The sequence below is a fragment of the Trichechus manatus genome, unplaced genomic scaffold (assembly GCF_000243295.1).
Source record: "Trichechus manatus latirostris isolate Lorelei unplaced genomic scaffold, TriManLat1.0 scaffold00025, whole genome shotgun sequence".
Classification (NCBI taxonomy): Eukaryota; Metazoa; Chordata; class Mammalia; order Sirenia; family Trichechidae; genus Trichechus; species Trichechus manatus.
The window spans coordinates 12,657,750-12,681,363 of NW_004443961.1; the positions used below are offsets into that span (position 1 = coordinate 12,657,750).

The 23,614-nt window shown below is 36.6% G+C and overlaps 1 protein-coding gene across 4 annotated transcripts in view; it reads right to left on the reverse strand.

Moving 5' to 3' along the window:
• MPDZ (multiple PDZ domain crumbs cell polarity complex component) overlaps positions 1-23,614 on the reverse strand; it is a 163,953-nt gene that overhangs the window by 84,973 nt on the left and 55,366 nt on the right. For all 4 annotated transcript variants that reach the window (XM_004373498.2, XM_004373497.2, XM_004373496.2 and 1 more), the window contains exons 13-18: positions 22,651-22,797; positions 21,712-21,876; positions 19,396-19,581; positions 17,543-17,752; positions 15,360-15,476; positions 12,262-12,429 (exon numbers count right to left, since the gene is read on the reverse strand). In XM_004373498.2, coding sequence (XP_004373555.1) covers positions 12,262-12,429; positions 15,360-15,476; positions 17,543-17,752; positions 19,396-19,581; positions 21,712-21,876; positions 22,651-22,797 — 993 coding nt within the window. The remainder of the gene's footprint in view (positions 1-12,261; positions 12,430-15,359; positions 15,477-17,542; positions 17,753-19,395; positions 19,582-21,711; positions 21,877-22,650; positions 22,798-23,614) is intronic.

Below are 23,614 nucleotides of genomic sequence, written 5' to 3' on the forward strand. Positions count from 1 at the left end.
GGGGTTGTTAACCAATGTCATAAAACAATGTGTACTGACTGCTTAATGAGAAACTATTTGTTCTGTAAACGTTCCCCTGAAGTACAATTAAAAAAAAAAAAACTATTGGAAAAAAAAAATTATTTAGTATGAACTCCTAGAATTGGAGTTGTGGGTCAAATGATATGCACACTTAAAATGTTGATACACACTGCCAAACTGTCTTCCAATTTTCACTTGCAAAACTAGAATATGGGAACATCCATTATTTATCTTGCCATTCCTAGATATATTTGGCAATCTGATCTGTAAGGAATCTATTCATTAGTGTTTTCTGTGCATGTCCTTGCTCTAGTGAGTATATGCCATTTATACATCTTCTTCTGTGAACATTCTCTTCATATACTTTATCAAACTTCCTATTAGGTGATTTTTACTTGTTCTTATGATTTACATAATGTGAATATAAAGTTGTTATTCACGATATGTGTTGCAAATACTTTCCCAGTCTATCACTAATCTTTTAAATTTGTATATGTTATATTTTGTGATGAAAAAATTAAAGTTTTTATGTAATCAAATTTGTAATTTTTTCCTCTGTGGTTCTGGGTTTTATATCTTGCATAGTAAGTCCTCCTCCACACAAAGTAAATGAAATGTTTTCTAGTATTTTTCTTCTATTTTATAATTGTTTTCAGATTCAATTTTTTAATCCATCTAGAGTTTATTTCAGGGTGTGTTGTGAGATTTCATGTTTTTGCTAAATGGGTAATTAATCGCTCCAACACAATTTATTATACTCTTTTTCTTCAGTGCAAGTTATTATCTTTCTGGAAATAACAAATATTCCTGGTACAAAAGACTGAGGCAAGTGGGAATATCATACAAACAAGTAACATCCTTACTTTCTTCAGGAACAAATGATATAAAGGTATAATCTACACTCCCAGAACATAAACAATAATCTGTCCATTCATTCACTCAATTTTGATTATTTTATTCTTATGAAAAGTAACAACGTACTTACTATAGAATTGGCTAGCTTCTGTATTACTAAATTAATTATAATAATTAGCAGTAAATCATCTCCCCCATGCCTCAAGTAAAGGTAACAATCAAAACTGCTTTTCATCAGAAAAAGAGGTCAAGCAGCCCTTGTTAGCTGGGGTTCACTGTAAATCATGCAACAGAAATTTCCATGAATTATTCATGAAGGAGTTAACACAGACATGCAGAAAATAAAGAGCTAATCAACACAGCAGACAACATACGCCTACTTCAGAAACATTTCTGGTTGCTGAACAACTGAGTTTTATTTTTAAAAATCTTATGGATCTCAAAGAAAAGTAGTTCTTCCCCCATACAATGTCCAAAAATAACTGTACAATTTCCCAGTGCAACTTGGTATCTAAATTGAAGTCTTCTAAAAACCCACATTAATATGTGCCTCCACTTGATAACATTCTTGTTCTCAGGAAAAAAAAAAAAATTGGGGAGAGGCAGGACGGGTTATGCTTACGTGTGCTTATCAAAGATGTTGTGAAACCCATGTGAAATTGTGCCCTACAGATTAGTAAGTAAACACAATTAAGGCCCTGTGTACCTTGCTTACTGTAAGTCCATGTGTACCTTGCTTACTGGTTAATCTGCCCCTGGGAGGTTAAATAAAAATGACACATATACTTAAAAGTAGCTCTATTTCGTATATGTAATACGTAAGTATGGCTACGAATTGAATCTGGAAAATAAAAACAAAAACCCACTGATGTCGAGTCTATTCCAACTCATAGCAATCTTATGGGACAGAAAAGAGTAGAACTGCCCTACAGGGTTTCCAAGGAGCAGCTGGTAGATTTTGAACTGCTGACCTTTCGGTTAGCAGCCAAGCTCTTACCCACTGTGTCACAGGACTGAACAGTGCCCTCCAAAAATATGTGTTGGATTCCTGGCCCCTGTGCCTGTAGATGTGATCCTGTTTGAAAAGAGGGTTTTCTTTGGTTTTTGATAAGGTCATATCAGTGTAGGGTGAATCCTAAACCTAATCATTTCTGAGTTATAAAAAGGCCAGAATAGACACACAGACACACACAAGAGGGAAGACAGAAACCATATAAGGATCATCTACAAGGCAAGAAATGCCAAAGAACCAAGGAATGCTTGGGGCTACCAACAAGGAAAGAATCAACATAACCAAGACCCTGATATGGACTTTCAGCCTCCAGAACTGCAAGAAAATAAATTTATGCTCTTTAAAGCTACCTGCTTGTGGTACATGTCTTACAGCAGCACTAGGTAACTAAGACAGTTATACCTGGGACACTTACCCAGATAATGTATTTACATGTACTAGCTAAATATTTAAACATATGCTAGACACAGACTTGGTTTTTTTTAATAAGCAGTCTACCAGAGAATTCTTCTTTTATTAAAAAAAAAAATACTATAAGCATAGTTGCTGGAATTTACCATTATCTTTCATTCTCTTACTCTTCCTGAGGTAAGGCACAGCACATTTACTGTTTGTACACTGACCTACTGAGGGAAAAAGCAATATTTTTTGTACCCTTGAAAGCCTGCCGTTTTGTCACTAAGACTTTCATAATAACTCTCATCATCTTGATGATAGCAATATAAGTAGTTTTTGATCTCAACCCACTTTCCCAATAAATAAATAAATAAACAAGAAACTGTATCAACATTTAAAACGTGGATGTGAAGGCAGCAATAGTTTAAGCTAGAAAATGATACTAACTAGGGACTGGTAGGAATAAATGCAGATGTTTTAATCACAGAATCCATTAGCCATGTCTGGTATGCAACATGCAAAAAGAGGCTCCTATCTTGACAAACACCAAGATCAATCTTCACTAAAATCAATAGCGTTTCCTAGTGGGACCAATATTTAGGAATGAAAGTTATGCACCAAACTGGTAACAATTTCATCACTCTCTGGTGAGGATGTGAGAGCACATGTGAAGACAGGGTGTGGGAAAGTGGATAAGGGAATAGAAGAGGGGACTCTCATTATATAGCTCTTACATTTTTCACAATAAAACTATATTTACATCTTGGTTATATTTTAAACCAAAATATGAAAAAATAAATTACAGCATTTTCTCCTCCAAAACCATGGTGAGCTTTTAAAAACACCTATATGCATTCAAGTTTGAAAAGCAATTGTTTCTGACTTCCAGGCAATATGGCACTATAGACAGAAGCACCACTCTGTCTCTCTACAGCAAAGACCCAAAAAACTAAGTCAAACAGAGACAAATGTCAATTTTGGAACCCTAAGCATCAAATGAAGAGATAAAGAACTAAACCAAGCACCAAATGGAATAAAAAACTGACAGAGAACAGAGAGCAAGGACAGTTACAAGCAGAGGTCCCCTATCAGCTACTGAAGCAGCGGTTCGCCATCTCAGACTCCTGCTGGAGATCGGCGAACAGGGAGTACAGGAAAGCAGCTTCATGTAGCTTCCAGCAGGAGACAGAACAACTGGTAGCCAGCGATATATGCTTTCCCACTCCCCACCCTTCTTCACCCCCACTCAGCCTCCTCTGCTTCCTGCCGCCAAAGTCTCTTGGCTGGGGGCACCGGCATCAGCCCTATGCTGCTTAGTTTCCGCCTGCCCAAACTGGCCAGCTCCCTGAGTGCCATTTGCTTGTTGCTAGTGCTGCTTTTTTCCATTTACTTATATAAAACCTTGAAAGAAAAAAAACTGCCAGCCAAGAATAACATATCCTGCAAAACTCTCCTTCAAATACGACGGTGAAATTAGAACATTTCCAGATAAACAGAAATTAAGGGACCATGTAAAAACCAAACCAGACTTACAAGAATTATTAAAGGGAGTCCTTTGGTCTGAGAACAAACAACATTAGACCACAGACTGAATCTAGGATGCAAAATCGTACCAGCCACATATCAACTTAGGAAATGAACTCTCAAGGACTATCCAAAGCCAAAAGTATTACAACAGGGAACCAGAGAGTTTAATCTGCAAATGACAATAATGTCAAACAATAAAAGAGGGAATAAATGGTGTAGGTATAGAACCCTCTAATGGAGAGGATGGCAAGGTGATACCAAACTGGTTCAAACCTAGGAAGATAAGGGTAAATTTCAAGGTAATCACAAAGAAAGTTAACAAACATACTCATCAAAATAAAGAAGAAAAACATAAAGTCTCAGTAAAAACAAAATCTACAAAAACAAAAGAAATGAAAAAACAAAAATCCACAAACAAAAGTAATTCAGCACAGGAGAGTAAGAGGAACAAAGAAAACGTCAGCTCCACAGAAAAAAGCACTATAAAATGACAGCAATAAACTTACACCTATCAATAATTACACTGGATGGAAATGCTCTAAATGTACCCATAAAGAAACAGTGACAGAATGGATAAAAAACAGGAGCCATCAATTTGCTGTTGACAAGAGACACACCATAGAAACAAAGGCATAAATTTATTAAAAATCAAAGGATGGAAAAAATACATCGAACAAAAAGCTACCAAAAAAGAGCAGGAGTGGCAATACTACTGTCAGATAAAATAGACTTTAAAACAAAATTCACCATAATAGACAAAGAAGGACACTATATAGTGATCAAAGGGACAATCCAGCATGAAGACATAACCATAATAAACATCTACGCACCCAATGACACGGCTCCAAAATACATAAAACAAACTCTAACACCACTAGAAAGAGAAATTGACAGTTCCACAATAATAGTAGGAGACTTCACCACACCACTCTCCATAAAGGACAGAACATCTAGAAAGAAACTCAGCAAAGATACAGAAGACCTAAAGGGCACAATCAGCCAACCTGACCTCATAGACATATATAGAACACTCCACCCAACAGCTGCAAAGTATACATTCTTTTCCAATGCACATGGAACGTTCTCCAGAATAGACCACATCTTAGGCCACAGAACCACCCTCAACAAAATCCAAAACACTGAGATAATACAAAGTATCTTCTCTGACCACAATGCCATCAAGGTAGAAATTAACAACAGGAAGAGCAAGGAAAAAAGATCAATTACATGGAAACTGAATAACACCCTGCTTACAAACTACTGGGTAATAGAAGAAATCAGAGATGGAATCAAAATCAAATGAGAATGAAAACACATCATACCAACACCTTTGGGACACAGCAAAGGCAGTCCTCAAAGGACGATTTATAGCAATACACGCACATATCAAAAAAGAAGAAAGGGACAAAGTCAAAACATTAAATACAGCACTCAAATAGAAAGAGAACAGCAAAAAGAGCCCACAGCCACCGTAAGAAAGGAAATAGTAAAGATCAGAGCAGAAATAAATGAAGTAGAGAATAGAAAAACAATAGAAAGAACCGACAAAACCAAAAATTGGCTCTTCGAAAGGATCAAGGAAATCGATAAACCATTGGCCAAACTGACAAAAGAAAAACAGGAGAGGATGCAAATAACCCAAATAAGAAATGAAAAGTGGGACATTATAAATAAAAAGGATCATAAGAGAGTATTATGAAAAACTATACTCCAACAGATTTGAAAACCTAGAGGAAATGGATAAATTTCTAGAAACACACTACCTACCCAAACTAACACAGAGTGATGTTGAAAATCTCAACAGATGCATGACAAGAGAAGAGATTATAAAGGTAATAAAAAAAAATTCCAACAACAACAACAAAAAACCCCTGGCCCAGATGCCTTCACTGGAGAATTCTACCAAACATTCAGAGAAGAGCTTATACCAGTACTACTCAAACTATTTCAGAACATAGAAAAGGAAGGGATACTTCCAAATTCATTTTATGAAGCCAGCATAACCCTGATACCAAAACCAGGCAAAGACACCACAAAAAAAGAAAATTACAGACCAACATCTCTCATGAGTATTGATGCAAAAATTCTCAACAAAATTCTAGGCAATAGAATTCAGCATCATAACCAAAAAATAATACACCGCGACCAAACAGGATTCATACCAGGTATGCAAGGAGGTTCAACATTAGAAAATCAATCAACGTAATCCACCACATAAAAAAAGGAAAGAAAAGAATCACATGATCATCTTAACTGATGCAGAAAAGGCATTTGACAAAGTCCAACACTCATTCCTGATAAAAACTCTCAATAAAATAGGTATAAAAGGGAAGCTTCTCAACATAATAAAGGGCATCTATGTAAAACCAATGGCCAACATCACTCTTAATGGAGAGAGACTGAAAACATTCCCCTTAAGAACAGGAACAAGACAAGGATGCCCTTTATCTCCACTCCTATTAAACATTGTGCTGGAAGTTCTAACTAGAGCAATAAGGCAAGAAAAACAAATAAAGGGCAGCCAAATTGGTAATTAAGAAGTTAAACTGTCCCTATTTATGGATGATATGATACCATACATAGAAAACCCTAAAGACTCCACAAGAAAACTACTGGAACTATTAGAAAGATTCAACAAAGTAGCAGGATACAAGATAAACATACAAAAATCAGTTGGATTCCTATACACCAATAAAGAGGATGAAAAGGAAATCAGGAAAATATACCACTTAAAATAGCCCCTAAAAAAATAAAATACTTAGGAATAAATCTAACCAGGGATGTAAAAGACCTATACAAAGAAAACTACAAAACACTACTGCAAAAAAACCAAGAGATCTACATAAATGGAAAAACATACCATGCTCATGGATAGGTAGACTCAACACTGTGAAAATGACAATTCTACCCAAAGCAATTTACAAATACAATGCAATCTCAATCCAAATACCAACAACATTCTTTAAAGAGATGGAAAAACCAATCATTAACTTTAGACAGAAAAGGAAGAAGCCCCGGATAAGAAAAGCACTACTGAAGAAGAAGAATAAGGTAGGAGGACTTGCACTACCTGACCTCAGAACCTACTATACAGCTACCGTAGTCAAAACAGCCTGGTACTGGTCCAACAACAGATACATTGACCAATGGAACAGAACTGAGAACCCAGATGTAAATCCATTCACCTACGGTCACCTGATCATTGACAAGGGCCTAAAGTCCATCAAATGGAGAACAGTTTTTTTAACTAATGGTGCTGGCAAAACTGGATATCCATCTGCAAAAAAATGAAACAGGACCCCTACCTCACACCATATACAAAAACTAATTCAAAATGGATCAAAGACCTAAATATAAAGCCAAAAACTATAAAGTTCATAGAAAAAAAATAGGATCAACACTAGAGGCCCTAATACACAGCATTAACAGGATACAAACACACAAACTACAGAAGATAAGCTAGATAACTGGGATCTTCTAAAAATCAAACACTGATGCTCATCAAAAGAATAAAAAGAGAACCTACAGACTAGGAAAAAAATTTTGGCCATTATAAATCAGACAAAGATCAACTCTCTAAAATCTACAAGAAAATCTAACATCTCTACAACAAAAAGACAAATAATCCAATTAAAAAATCGGCAAAGCTGGTGAACAGACACTTCACCAAAGAAGACACTCAAGTGGCCAACAGACACATGAGGAAATACTCACAATCACTAGCCATTAGAGAAATACAAATCAAAACCACAGTGAGATACTATCTCACCCCAGCATTACTGGCACAAATCAAAAACACTGGAAATAACAAATGTTGGAGAGGTTGCAGGGATATTGGAACTCCTATGCACTGCTGGGGGGAATGCAAAATGATACAACCATTTTGAAAAAGGATATGGTGCTTCCTTAGAAAGCTAGAAATAGAAATACCATACAGTCCAGCAATCCCACTCCTAGGAATATATCCTAGAGAAATAACAGTTGTCACTTGAATAGACATATGCACATCCATGTTCACTGCAGCATTGCTCACAATAGCAAAAAGATGGAAACAATCTAGATGCCCATCAACAGATGAATGGATAAACAAACTATGGTGCATACACACAATGGAGTATTATGCAACGATAAAGAACAATGATGAATCTGTGAAGCATCTCATAACGTGGATGAATCTGGAGGGTGTTATGCTGAGTGAGATAAGTCAATCACAAAAGGACAAATATTGTATGAGACCACTACTGTAAAAACTCATGAAAAGACTTACACACACACACAAAAAAACAATCTTTGATGGTTACGAGGGAGGGGAGGGATGGGGGGAACACTAAATAGACAATAGACAATAACTTTGGTGAATGGTAACACTGTACACAATACTGGGAAGCCAGCACATCTTGTACAAGGCAAGGTCATGGAATCTCCATAGACACATCCAAACTCCCTGAGGGCTGAATTGCTGGGCTGAGGGCTGTGAGGATCACGGTCTTGGGGAACATCTAGCTCAACTGGCATAACACAGTTTATAAAGAAAATGTTCTACATTCTACCTTGGTGAGTAGCGTCTGGGGTCTTAAAAGCATGTGAGCAGCCGTCTAAGATACTCCACTGGTCTCACCCCTTCAGGAGCAAGAGAGAGTGAAGAAAACAAGATACAAAGATTAGTCCAAAGGACTAACTGACCACAACTACCACAGCCTCCACCAAACTGAGTCCAGTACAACTAGATGGTGCCCGGCTACCACCACTGACTGCTCTGACCGGGATCACAACACAGGGCCCCAGACAAAGCTGGAGAAAAATGTAGAACAAAATTCTAACTCACCAAAAAATACCAGACTTATTGGTCTGACAGAGACTGTAGAAACCCTGAGAGTATGGCCCCCGAACACCCTTTAAGCTCAGTAATGAAGTCACTCCGGAGGTTTATCCTTCAGCCAAAGATTAGACAGGCCCATAAAACAAAAGGAGCCTAATGGGGCACAACAACCCAGGGATAAGGATGAGAAGGCAGGAGGGGACAGGAAAGCTGGTAATAGGGAACCCAAGGTCGAGAAGGGAGAGTATTGACATGTCATGGGGTTGTTAACCAATGTCATAAAACAATACGCGTAGTAACTGTTTAATGAGAAACTACTTGTTCTGTAAACCTTCATCTAAAGTACAATAAAAAAAATTTAAAAAAAAAACAATTATTTCTGCACCTTGTCATCTGTTTGGAGGTGATAAGAAAAGGGGGTAAAAAGACAGTCAAAAGATTGAAACTTAGAAAAATGAGAAAGAAAAAAAAACCACTGGCTACAGTCATGTTGCCCTTTAAAATCCACATTTCAATGATCTGCTTCTATTAATCCACATTTTCCTGGTTCTTGAATAATGGTTATTTCTCTTAAATGATAATTAATCAAAGTAAGCAAGCATATCCTCTTTAAATAAAAAGAGCAGACTGAGCCCCTGAAAAGAGAGAGTTTTAAGAACAGGAGTGCCAACATAGGGTTGTCGTCCTCTGGTGTTTAAGTGGTGGTACAAGCTCTGTTCAGAAGCGAGGCTTCCCTCTGTGATGAGTCCATGCTCCAGGGAAGGAGCTCTTACCACCTCTAGTAGTATACCTGACAGATGTCAAAACATCTCTCATCAAACTGAAGAGATGGGTAAAACTATTTGGCCATTTCCAGACACCATTTACAGCTACAACATTATCACACATTTAGCAAAGACAAAAGCCTGAGGAATCACTGAAATTTTCACACGCTACTTTACTCTTCTTTAAAATCAGTATGGAAGCTAGTTTGATTTTCTTAAATATCTTATACTGTATTTGTTTTATCAATTAAAAAGTCCTGAAGTAAGCTAACGTTTTTCCTAAGAAAAGAATCAATTCTAAATTCCATAACCAATCATCATTCTCTCTTTTTAAAATAATTTCAGTTCAGAGAGACAGAAAGATAAAAGCATCATCTAATTTTGTTCATTTACATACAATTTTCTAGTAGAAATCTAAGTACTCAAAAGGTGCAGCCAAAAAAACAGACAAACAAAAAAGAACTGCAGAGGTTTACCACGATGTGGGAAGACTCCGACTTTCTAAGAAAACTGAATGCATGCAGGAGTTCCACAATGTGTTTTTAAAACACCCTCATTAACGTCTTCTTTGTTGTTCTGTAGTTTAAATATTTCAGTTGATAGCCTAGCTTGCCAAAATTTACTTCAACAAAAGAGTAAACTGCTTAGGGAAAGGCAAAAAAAAAAAAAAAAGAGGCAAACAGATTTCAGAAAGCCAATATGCGGTGCTGTATACAGCCAGCATTTGCCCTGTGAAGTATATGCTTCTCAGTATGCAGATTGTGTAATCCCTTTAAGTAACAATTACTAAATTAAACAATGCAATCTGTCCCACTGGCAAGAAGACATGTGCTATGCTGTGGATTAGGGGATTCTATTAGAAGATGAACTCAGCTTCTGGCCCTGAGGCCAGTAAAGACTGAACACATTCCAGACGGGATGCAGCCAGCCAGACAGGCGCAGGTGTGGGGAGAGCAGAGCCGCTGCTCCATTGAAGATTATACCTTGCAAACCAATTCCATGAGATTGCCCAGCATCATTTGCAAGGATAACAGGTGCACCTTGAACATAAAAGAAAATGCTTTGAAAATGTTCTGGCCAAAAAAATTTCTTGGTAATCAAGAAAGGAAGAAAACTGAGCTAGGCCTATGGAAATTCCACCTTCCAACTTGTCCATAAATACAGACGACCTTCCCACTGAATTCAATTTTTGTGGAAAATGCCTATTTCATCATATTTAAGAAAAAGTACTGTCCTGTCTTCTTACTCTTATTTTTAATATTTATTTATGGTAGATTTCCAGCACAGATAAATAAAAATAACTATTCCCCTATATGTACTCTTTGCCCACACTTAACAGATATTAACATTTTCCCATATTTCCTTCAAATCTTTTTTAAATGATATAATGTATTATCCAGAAAACCAAACCCACTGCCTTCCAGTTGATTCTGACTCATAGTGACCCTACAGGACACAGGAGAACTGTCCTGCAGGGTTTTCAAGCAGCGGTTGGTGGATTCGAACTGCCGACCTTTTGGTTAGCAGCCAAATGCTTAACCACTTCGCCACCAGGGCCCGTATAATGTACTACAACCAGATGCCGTCGAGTCGATTCTAACTCATATAACCCGTTGCCATCGAGTCGAATCCGACCCATAGTGACCCTATAACCAAAACCAAAATCAAACCCCTGCCATTGAGTTGATTCCAACTCAGCTAAATTTCCACCCTTGCTTTTTTCTCCAGGCTTAATTTCTTTCTTGATGTTGTAAAGTATCACTCCCACACATTTTTAGATTTTTTTTCTACACACATGCATACACATAATCCTAAAAAATATACTGTATTGTTTTGTATATCAATTTCCAGAAAATATAAAAAACTCCAACAAATCAATAGAAAGACAGGCAACCAATATAAAGATGATCAAAAGATATGAAGAGGTTAATTGATGGGAGGTGAAAGCCAAATGGCCAATATGTGAGGAAGTGTTCAACCTCACTAAACCCTCACTAAACTCGTTGTCCTCAAGTCGATTCTGACTCATAGTAACCCTATATGGTTTCCAAGGCTGTAAGTCTTTACAGAAGCAGACTGCCACATCTTTCTCCTGCGGAGGGGCTGGTGGGTTCAAATTGCCAACCTTTGGGTTAGCAGCTGACCACTTTAACCACTGTGCCACAACCTTACTAGTTATCAGGAAATCCAAGTTACATAGTAAGATACTATTACTTATTGAACATTATAGAGTATGCCACTAAGAAAATGAATAGAGTTGGGGCATTTATGCCAACAATTTATTTCTAAAACATAGATGGCCCAGTTATGTCAGATAGTAACTAAACTCTTCATTCATATCCAGAGAAAAACATTTGCCATTCACTATGATTTTTACATAATGTATTCTTTGTCATCATTTCATATAAAAACATATGAAAGCATTAAGTTTAACTTAGGTAGTAAACATTATATTAATGCAAGAAATACTAAACTATACAACTTTGCATGAAAATTGATTTTAAAACCATTTAGAAAATAAATTTGTTCTTGTAATTTTCCCAAAGTACTAACAGTGCTAAAATCACAATTTGAGAAACACATGTCACTATTTTTTTTTCTTTCTAACATGCAAATCATAATCCAAATTTTGAACCCTTGCCTCTATTACTCTGTCTCACAGACATCAGATATAAATAGTCTTGAGTAGTCTGAAAGATACCCAAACAACACTACCTAAATTAAATTGTACATTTATCTGATAATAAATCCATGATTGGAGAAACATAATGTCTCTATATGCGACCCCAAAAACCCCTCCAGAAAAATGACCTCTTGAAAACTATCATAAAGGTTTTACTATAAATAAAATGACATCTCCTGTGTACCTTGGGAGGTGACGATGCAAGAGCAGGGCCATAGTTCAGGCCGTTGCTACAAGTACTACCATGAAGAGATAAAACAGAGGCTTGAGGAGAGTAGATACTGTCATTATCGGGAGAGTACTGAGACTCCAATGTGGATTCATCTACCAAGTCAGCATCATTTGTGTCCACCTGGGAATAAAAACAGTAATGTCAGTTGGATATTCAGTTCTATTATACATATGACAGTCTCCACTTGAGGCTAGAAGACACACTTCCATAATTATTTTGTCTATTCTATTATCTATATGCCTTCTTTATCTTCTTGACCACATCAGAGATTGACTGATGTAACAGAGCAGGACAGACTGTCCACCAGCAGCAGAGGGTGCTGGCATTCTAGGGCCAAGGGTAACACTTAACAAAGGGCCTGGATCAACTTGAAGATGAAGCAGTTCCATCACTAAAGGAAAATATGTACTTTTTCCCCAATTCACATTGTTTTTTTAAAAATCACTTAGCTGACACCTAAAATTTTATAATAAAATGAAGTCATCACTTTTCCTATTCAACTAAAACTGTTATTCCACAAGGCAACTTGGCAGTTATCCACATAAAATTCACTAAAACAATATATTTTCTATGAGTTATCTTTAACTAGACTTGAAACCATTCACTCTGCAGTATCTGTAACTTGATGGTGATCATTAGAAACCCACAGTAAATCTGTAGTTTCATGGTAAAATTATATTACCAGACTGTTGTTGTTAGTTGCCATTGACTCAGCTCCGACTCATGAGACCTTACGTATGACAGAACAAAACTCTGCCTGGTCCTGTGCCATCTTCACGATGCTTTTATGTTTGACTCCATTACTGTGGACTAGGGGCCTAATTATGATCTAGTTAGGTTTAAATTATAAACCTCTGTTGTTGGGAAACTTCATAGAGTGAGGTAGAGAACTTCACCACATATTATCTAAAAATCCTGTCAGTATTTTCTGTGGCAAAACCAAGTGAAAGAATAAAATCATGATGAGCTTGGATGTTCTTCTTGCAATTCATTCATAGTCACAGCTTAGAACAGACACAACTGATATGCATACTACCCTTCTCAGATATCATCAGTATTTTCTGTATGTCTTGGTGGCAAATCCCATACACTCTATTTCTTTGTGATTTCAACTCACATGTTTAGCCAGGAGCAGTAAGAAGCACTATCACAGTATACCAGGTACATTCCCGTAAACAACTGATAAAAATGCAAGTGGGTCATTCAATGTGACCCTCTCTTCCAATAAATTTCACAAGCCTAGTAACATATTTTAAATGCATGTTCTAATTCACTAGTGAGTCATTATGTGGAGATTTACTCTTTATAAATGTTGAAGTACAACAATCTAGATGGTAAATACTTTAATAACTAAACTTTGTATCAGGAATTACAATATGTAAATATTTGTTTTAAGTAATATTAAAGAAGCAATACCTCAATAAAATCTGTATGCCTATTGCTGATGCCTTAGACTTTTAGGTGAGATCCTAATAATCAATTCGTCTCATGACTGTAGAGATAAAAACACTAATTAACACCCACAGAAGCTGACTGACCAGTCCGAGATTATGTAGCTAGTTAGGGAGAAAACCCAGGATACCTATTAGCATTATAAGGTGCTGAGCTCACATAAAAGTGGGATTAATCTTTTTAATTGGCATTTGTTTCATGAGGTTTGAGAGAGCAACATAAACCCTAGAAGGAAATTGTTTCTTAAGGTATTTCTAGAGACAATTATGTATCTGCCTCCTGTGACATTTCAAAAAGACTATGTTAACTGTTGTTGTCAGGTGCTGTCAAGTCGGTTCCGACTCATAGTGACCCTGTGTACAACAGAAGGAAACACTGCCCGGTCATGCGCCATCCTCACAATTGTTGTTATTGAGCCCATTGCTGCAGCCACTGTGTCAATACATCTGGTTGAGGATCTTCCTCTTTTTCACTAACCCTCTAGTTTACCAAACTTGATGTCCTTCTCCAGGGACTGGTCCCTCCTGGTAACATGTCCTAAATACATGAGACAAAGTCTCACCATCCTTACTTCAAAGAGCACCCAGGCTATACTTATTCCAAGACAGACTTGTTCATTCTTCTGGCAATCCACGGTACATTCAATATTCCTTGCCAACTCCACAATTCAAATGCATCAATTCTTCGGTCTTCCTTATCCATTGTCTAGCTTTCACATGTATATGAGGTGACTGAAAATGCCATGGTTTGGGTCAGGTGCACCTTAGTCCTCAAGGTGACATTTTTGCTTTTTAATACTTTAAAGAGGTCTTCTGCAACAGATTTGTACAATACAATATATCGTCTGATTTCTTGACTGCTGCTTTCATGGGCATTTACATCTTGTATTTAGTTTTATTATTCATATATCATTGTTCCTTCTCTAGACATCAAAGCTCTTAAGGGAAGGAGTCATGTATTTATTTATTCATCAAAGTGGCCTCCAGCTGGCCCTAAATACATTTCTTCCAATAAATGATTTTATATATCAAGCAGAAATAAAATTTTAATTTAAAAGTTTCTACTAAATCAATGATGTTTACATATATGTATTTATAAAAACGTGGGATTTGCCTATTCTGGAAGCTTCTACATTCTTAATCAATAACTGAACCAGTTTATATGATTTTCATACTGTTAATATCTAATGGAAAAAAAAATACCTGTTTCCTCTTTAGAAAAGCAGCCAAAACACAGATTTAGCACTAAATATGGAAACATTCAAAGAATGCCTAGAGATACTCAAGTACGAAATTAGAAGTTCAAACAGGTTCTCCAACAATTTCAGATACTGTGTATAGATTAATTCTACATGCTGACACAATGCATTGCTAGTTGAATTTTCCCCACAAATCCAACAAATATCTTTCACATATATTATACTTTCTTTGTTTTCCAATTTTGAACTATGAGAACCTTGGGAGTTGGAGATAACCTGTTTAGTTTTCCAAAACACACTGAACAAAGAACGTAGTAAGATTTCTTTGAAATATTTTGAAAGGCAAAAATAAGACACACAAAGTTTCTGAAGGAAAGCTTGGTAAGTCGTGGCCACTAACCAGAGCTAAGTCAGCCCTGAAGAGGGCTTTGTCAGCCAGCCCCTCCTCCTCGCAGGAGTGTGGTGGGTAGAGAAAGGAATCCTCCTTAGCAGAAACATAGCCTTCTTCTGGCGAAAGCTGCAGGGAGAATGAAGCTCAGCGTTGGAGGATGAATTCAGGAAACAGGGAGAGAAGAGGAAAGAGGAAAAGAAGGATGGAGGAAGGGAAATGGAGGAGGAGAAGAGAGAAGAGGAAAAGGAAAAAACGGGAAGGTTTTCAAATGATACGACTTTAACACAGAATTGTGAGTACAAAATCTGATATTCATGTTTAATATTTTTATGAGTTAAGAAACGAGGTTATTTGTTTCACTACCAATATCATCTATTAGATGAGAATCTCTTTCTACTGATTTTGTCCTTCTTCTTCTTATAAAAGATGATCAAAATCAACCATTTTTAAAATTAAAATAATCTTCTGGTCATTTTTATCTGCCAAATATTCCAAGTAAAACAAAGAGTTCCTCATATGGAAATAAGGCAACTTTTATGTGATAAGGCATGAAAGAAGCTGCAGAAGAACAGAACATTTAGAAGGATCAGCTTCTCTCTGTCATCCTTTGCTAAGATATTATTTTAAAGAATGCAATCTACATGACAAGAAATACTGCTGTGCCCTATAGTGAAGTCTCTTAATTTAGCAGTTTAATAAAAACTCTCCATGTACATAGTCTGCTTTAATTGGAACCCTGAGCTATTATACTGTAACCCTGGTCACACTGACAGAAAATCTAACATTTTTATTTCAATCTCAACTAAAATGGGCCAAAATAGTTAGATAATGGTCTTGCCTACATACAGCAAAAGCAATACATACAGAAAAAGTATTAGAGGGAAAATGTTTTCCTTTTTTCTCACACATAGAGTTTAACGCTTATTAGACCTCACTTTATGTAACAGATCTATATCTGGGATATAGAGCAATGCATACCGAATTTGAGATGTCAAATACTCTCATGCAAGAAATTTATTTCGGAACTAACTAGTTATTAGTAAAAGGCTACTTCTAAATAGTTGATATGATTTCTCCTTAAGGGCAATAAAACACATATACTGAGTCATGTTTGCCATTTCTCTTTGCCCAATGGAAAGATCAGAACCAAATATATGGTCCAACCTTATGAACTAAAGATCAGAACCAAATATATGGTCCAACCTTATGAACATAATGGTCTATCTTCACTTTCCACTCCCTTTTGTATTGATCTTTTGTTCTGATTTCTACAATCCTAGTTTGACTTTAGGTTATTTAATTCTATTTTTCCTTCCTCTCTTCCTTCCTCCATGTGTCTCTGTCTCTTTCTTTCTTCCTTTCTTCATACATATATTTTCATAGGCTGCCTGAATAAAAAGCAGGGCACGAACAATTTAATCCAATACTTTAAACATACAAATAAAGAATACTATTGAAAAATTTTTTCACAAAGTCAACAAATCCTTATTTGATTTTTATGCAATTATATCTACACATTTGGATTTCTTAACAGAAGGTATATTTGTCCTTTCATTTAAAAACGTATTTATACACTGAAAACATCCACAAATATTGAGAATGTCTCTAATATTTAACTGCAATACAGTGATAAGTGCCATGTTGCAATAAGAGAGCTATTTTCTCCCAGAAGGAGAGTCACAAGCTGATGAACCCACTTTGGAAAGTTCAATTTCCTGCTCTGCAGTAATTAGACAGCAAATGTGCTGAAGTCAACAGAATATAGGGACTTAAATATACTTGGACAGAGATTCTACTTTATTCTACTGATTATAGATTCCAGTCTTAATTGTTAATGCTATTCATTTCCCTAGTAGTCCACTATATTGGTATCGAATTTTAAGTCCAATTTCTCTGAAAATATTTGATTCTGCTTTCATCATGATCTTACTAGCTAATAAAAAAGTCAAAAGTCAACCACACACACAATTAAGTTCAAATTTATTTCTGAACTTCTGGGATGTTTTCATTCCTTTACGTTTTTTAAAAAGTTACTCAAAATAAAATCTTTATACCCATGGAGCCAATAAACATGTTGATCAACATTACCAAAAGTCATGATTCAATCATGACAACACCTGAACCTAAAAGTATACGTGCCAGCCATGCTGTTTGCAAATATAGAAAGAAGACAATAAAATCCAAATTCTTACAGGTAAAGGCTTGGCCACTCCTATTCTCACAGTTCCTGAGGGTGCGCCCTTCAGTGCCTGTACAGCTTCTTCAAGACTGCTGTTTTCCAAGTTAACGTCATTGACAAACATGAGTCGATCTCCAGGAAGAAGTCTTCCATCCTTTTCAGCAATGCCACCAGGCACCAAGGAACGAATTACAATCACAGTGCTGGCTGGATCAACCGGATCCTAACAGAATGGAAATTTAAAGACAAGTCAGCTCACTTTTACACCTGAAAAACGTTTTTTTTTTTTTAATTTTTTTTTTTTCACGGCAACTGGTTTGTTTGTTTTAATTGTACTTTAGATGAAGGTTTACAGAACAAACTAGTTTCTCATTAAACCGTTAGTACACATACTATTTTATGACATTGGTTAACAACCCCACAACATGTCAACACTCTCCCTTCTCAACCCTGGGTTCCCTATTACCAGCTTTCCTGTCTCCTCCTGCCTTCTAGTCTTTGTCCCTAGGCTGTTGTGCCCCTTTAGTCTCGTTTTGTTTTATGGGTGTGCCTAATCTTTGGCTGAAGGGTGAACCTCGGGAGTGACTTCATGACTGAGCTAAAAGGGTGTCCAGGGACCATACTTCTGGGGTTTCTCCAGTCCCTGTCAGGCCAGTAAGTCTGGTCTTTTTTTGTGAGTTTGGATTTTGTTCTACATTTTTCTCCAGCTCTGTCCAGGACCCTGTATTGTGATCCTTAACACCTGAAAAACTCTTTAAAGTTCGTCTATGATGAATTGTAATAGATGGGTAACTGTTTCAAGTGTCTTTAAAAAAAAAAAAAAAAAAAGTAAAACTTCTACTGAATTATCTGGCAAGGTTTTCTCCATTTTAGAGAGTTATAGTAAGTGATTACCCTAAATAATGGCAACTCATTTGCCACTGCTCCTGAGTTAAACTCCTATATTGTACAGATCCTTTCTATAATTTTATTTATTAATAATTGTCATAATCTTAAAACTATTATCTGAGGCTAGATGCCAAATATATTAATTATTAAGAGCAACTTTGTTAAATAGAATGTCACTGTGTGGAACATCAACTCACCACTAATGCACAGGTTGGACCCATATGTTTGAAGTGAACTGATAAAGAAAAGACCAAATAGTATTTGGTGATGTAGTGTTTTCAGATACACAGCAATCTTAATATTAGAACAAGCCTCCAGAATCAGTCCCTATGAAGAATACAACTCCCTGGAGTCACCTGAGACAGCTTTCTGGTTCAGTATTAATTAATGAGGAGCAACAGCTATGCTCTATCAGACAGGCTTCAGCATTTCCTCAGTTACTCAGCCTAGAACACAACACAGGATGAGGACACAGGCCACAACCGACCAATTTAAAGCATACTCATAAATGTAGTAAAATGATGGAAACATCAGAATTATATTCAAATATAAAGCTATCATTTGCTTCAGACAAAAGAAATAAGTATCTATCCTTGCTGTCTTATCATTAAAAGGTGAGCTATCCATTAAGAGCAGGGAAATAAAATTAATTTCAACATACTCCTCAAACGACAAAATAAAATTCGATTTCTATGGTATTCCCTAAAATGTGTTCTGTATGTTTTTCAAATTTCCAAGAGCTCAAATACAAAATATCTCAATGAAGTCAATGTTAAAAGAAACCCTTTAAGATAACCAAAGGAGCAAATGAACCAAATAAATTACTATTTTGAAAGATTCACTACAAACAAGTAAATGTCTTTGATGTTTCTAAATTATTCTAAAATATTATCTTTTTCTCTGTTATCAACAATATACTTCTAGCATATGTCATCTTTCTTAAAAAAAAGGAAGTTGCTGAAAATAAGACATATTTACCTGATAATCTAAAATACTAAAACCAAGTCCTTTGTTCCCTTTCTCCAGCTCTATGTGCTGAACATCCGCCTCCCACATAGCCAAAGGTCCTTGAACATCCTCTGTCTTCTGACCCACGTCGGTCACTGCCAGTGCAGGATCCTCTGTCTCGGAGGACCCAGTGAACTCGCCGAGGTCTACATGAGGCTGGATAACAGACCAGACAGCTCTTATTTCAGAGGCACTCGATTAGAAGATACATGCACCAATGCGTCAAGGAAAAGGGAGATTCCTAGCATCTGTCCAGAGGAAAATACTCTGGAGTAAAAGCAACAACGGCTTACTTGACACCTTTAGGGATTAAGGTAGTAATTATGAAAGCTGTTAAAGAGGAAGACATATCTAAGCTCTAACAGGTATTAAAAATACATGGTTCAAAGATCTCCTATAAAATGTACAAAGGTTACATTTCAGCAGCGTGACTGTGGGTGATTTTCACTTTTTCCATCAGTGTCTGAATTACCTCTATAGTTAGAAAAAATTTAAGGCTATTGTGACATTATGATAAATATAAAGACTAATCCAAGAGAAAATGGATATATGTAGAAGTCCTATAATCTATGCAAACAAGAGTTCTGGAATGTTGAGACTTGTGCTCATGACTATTTCATTAATAAACTACCGAGCACAACGACAAGGTGTAAGATTTGAAGTCAGACTCACTTGAGCTTGACTTCTTCTCTATGACTTCTTATCTGTGTTACCTTGAGCAATATTCTTAACCTGAGCTCCATAGTTACCCATCTCATTGAATGTTTCAAGGATGAAATGAGGTAATATTTATAAAGCATGTGACACAGAAGTAGGTGTTCAAAATGTTAGCTTCCTTCAGTAAAAATAAATGAGAGTGAATCCAGGTTAATTAAATTTGTTCCTCTCTATGAACACATTAAATTTAAGATGGCTGTACTTACGGTGATAAAATTCTGATCTGTGTACTATCTTTGCTTTTAATCAATTACTACAGAGCCTAGGACCATGGAGGCAAATCTGTCCATCTGTTATATTGTAACAATTCCATTTATACTTCATAAAAACGTATATGGGTATATACGGTGCTGGCTTCTGAGTTACTTATAATTTGGAGTTAGGTTTCTTCTTTCACCGTATTCACTTCTGTGAATATTAAACATTGCACTTTTATTCTTCAAAGTTTTCAAAATAATCCTATTGTGCCGATCCCTTCAGTACAATACAAATCAAATTCTAACTCTTCTCTCATTATACCTTAAGCAAGATTTGACTAGACTGCAAGTCATGTTAAGTTCAAATTTTAACTTTAGGCATCTACCATATGTCCTCAGAAAAGGAGATTAGCTCCATTTCTTCACATTTGGATCTGAATGGAGAAGAACAAACAGGAACATGGGAGACTGGCTGTCACAGAAAATGATCTGATATAGATTATTATGGGCTCAAATTTCTCACATTTTAAAAGTATACATAGTGCGCATATAAGTAGGACCTATACACACAGAAACGATGTGGCTATTCACTGAGCAGTAACCATGTGCAGGCACTGAGCTGAGCAGATTACATGTGAGTATCTTTTACCACATACCATGTTGTTGTTCATTGTGTCAAGCGAATTTTGACTCATGGCGATCTCATGTGTGCAGAGCAGAACTGCTCCCTAGGGTTTTAAAGGCTGTGACCTTTTGGAAGAAGATCACCAGGCCTGTCTTCCAAGGCACTTCTGGGTGGGTTCAAACTGCTAACCTTCTGGCTAGCAGTTGAGCACTTAATCATTTGCACCACCCAGAGAATCGACCACATGCTACATATACAATTTACATCCTTCAGTACTCGCTTCTGAAAATGGGGACAACATGAGTGTCTATTTCACAGTATTCCTGTGAAGCAATTATACAAGCATATAGTGTACAAGAGTATCTAATAATGTTACATTACCTTATTTAACCTTCAGAGCAACTCTCTGAGACAGGCATTGTTTACATTTTACAGAGGAGAAAACTGAGCTTCAGAAAGATGAAGCGACTTTCCCAAGGTTGTATAGCAAGTAAGTGTCAGGTCTGATTTCACCCTAGGTCTGTCTGACTCCATGGTCCAACGCACAAGTCATGAACTATGTGAGGAAATTAAATACCAAACCCCCCACCGCTAACCTCCCTAAAAAAAACTTAAAAATATTTTAAATGTCACTTAAACCAGCTAAACCACTTAACCAGCTGCCTTCGAGTTGATTCTGACTCATGGTGACCCCACTTAGCCCCTCCAGCATACCTTCACATTAACCTCTTGTCTGAAATCGGATACCTTTTCGGTTAGCTCCATGTTACATAAGTCCAAGCTATCCAATTCTGCATGGGTGGTAGGTGGCACAGTTCGGCGACAGCATACCACCGTCACTTCTATAGGGAGTTCCTTTAGAATATTGACCACATCTTGGTGATTTTCCCCCAGCAAAGTTATGCCATTCACCTGTGGAAAAAAATATATTTAGACCTGTAGTAGCACTAACTAGAACAATTTCTATCTAAGTTCAGAGTTTTGGTGGCGTTGGACCTTCTCAAGAGCACACAAAAAAATCACTAACTTTCATTCATGCTTGATTTGCTAGTGTAGGAGTTTGGAAATGAAGAGTTAATAAGAATATTCCCCAAGGATGAAGGGAAGAAGAAGGAGGTTACAAAAATAATCAACATTTTATATAATTATTAAGTGAAAAAAATAAAAAATGGCACATATTGTATGCTATATTTGTTTTAAAAAGTAGGGGAAAATAATATATTTGAATTTTCTTATTTATGCATTAAAATATCTGTAAGAATGTACAAGAAACAAATAACAATAGTTACCTACTGAAAGGTGATGGGAACTGGGTGACTAGGAACAGGAAGGAGACTTTTCACTGAGTCTTTGTGTACGAAGTCTGTATCTTTGAATTCTTTGTGATTTTTGAAACGTGAATGTATTTATTACCTGTTCTAAAAACTGAATAAATGTTTTAAAATTTAAAAACAAATATAATTTGCTGGACCAAAAAAAAAAAAAAAAACTAAGAAGTTTGGTCTGAAGACCAACGTATATTCAGATTTGAAATTTCTTCTTTGGGTGAGTTTTTATTTGCAGACCTCTCTCAAGTATCCTTCAGAGGGGATCTTAACATAAGAACTTACTGATTCCTCATATTAAGCCTCCTGTAGCCTCCTCAGAATCTACTTAAGGGGGAGAGAGAACGGCATAGCTCCTTACTTCCAATAGCTCGTCTCCACTGAACAGCTTCCCACTGTGTCCAACAGGACCTTCTGGTAGAACAGATCGGATAAAATGATGCCCCACTGTTGCTTCCAGACTTATCCCCAATCCACTGCTCTCACTGAACTTGCTCACATGGGCCAGCTGAACGGAGAAAAATCATCAGTAATTCTAATATTCTTTTATTTTTGTTTTTTAATCTACTCATGCATATATTTTATATTCACCCAAAGATGGTCAACTTTCTTACAAAAGCTTTAGAAACCTAACCACACACTACAAAGCTTCGGAGCTTTGCTATGAAAGAATACTGATGTCCACTGGTCTCATGAACCAACACGAGCTGAAAGGAGAAGCCAGCAGCTGTAAGCACCCAAGACACTGTGCAGAGCCTATAGATGCTGATAACAGACACAAGGTAGTCAAAACAATCATGGATAAAATCAAAAGCCTGAGCTCAAACAACAGTACAGAAAACCTGCATATTTACCTAGCACTTACGATGTGCCAGGGACTGTGCTAAACCCTTTACATCGATTATCTCAATTATACCTCCTATTTCCTACTTCTACATTAAAATAAAGAAGAATGTTAGGAAATCACTTATTTTCCCACAGAATCCAATGATTACAGTATTAAAGTCAGAAGGGATACTAATGACATCTGCTTCATCCCCTTTATTTTACAGTTAAGGAAACTGACGCATAGAAGGACTGAAAAGAAGAGTGTATTTGAAAAAGATCTCTTTTCAAATCTTACTATGTGCAGGGTGAATATCAGAAGCTACATTATCTGACTGAAATCTAATGCTGCATGAAATCTTTCTCACTCCTTAAAGCCCAATTTACGTATCACTTCCTCTGAGAAACCTTCAGGTCCCAATTGATAATGGCCATGTGACTGTATTTTTCCTTGATTTGATTTAAAATGGTAATAACAGATGCACTTACTCAATTCTTAC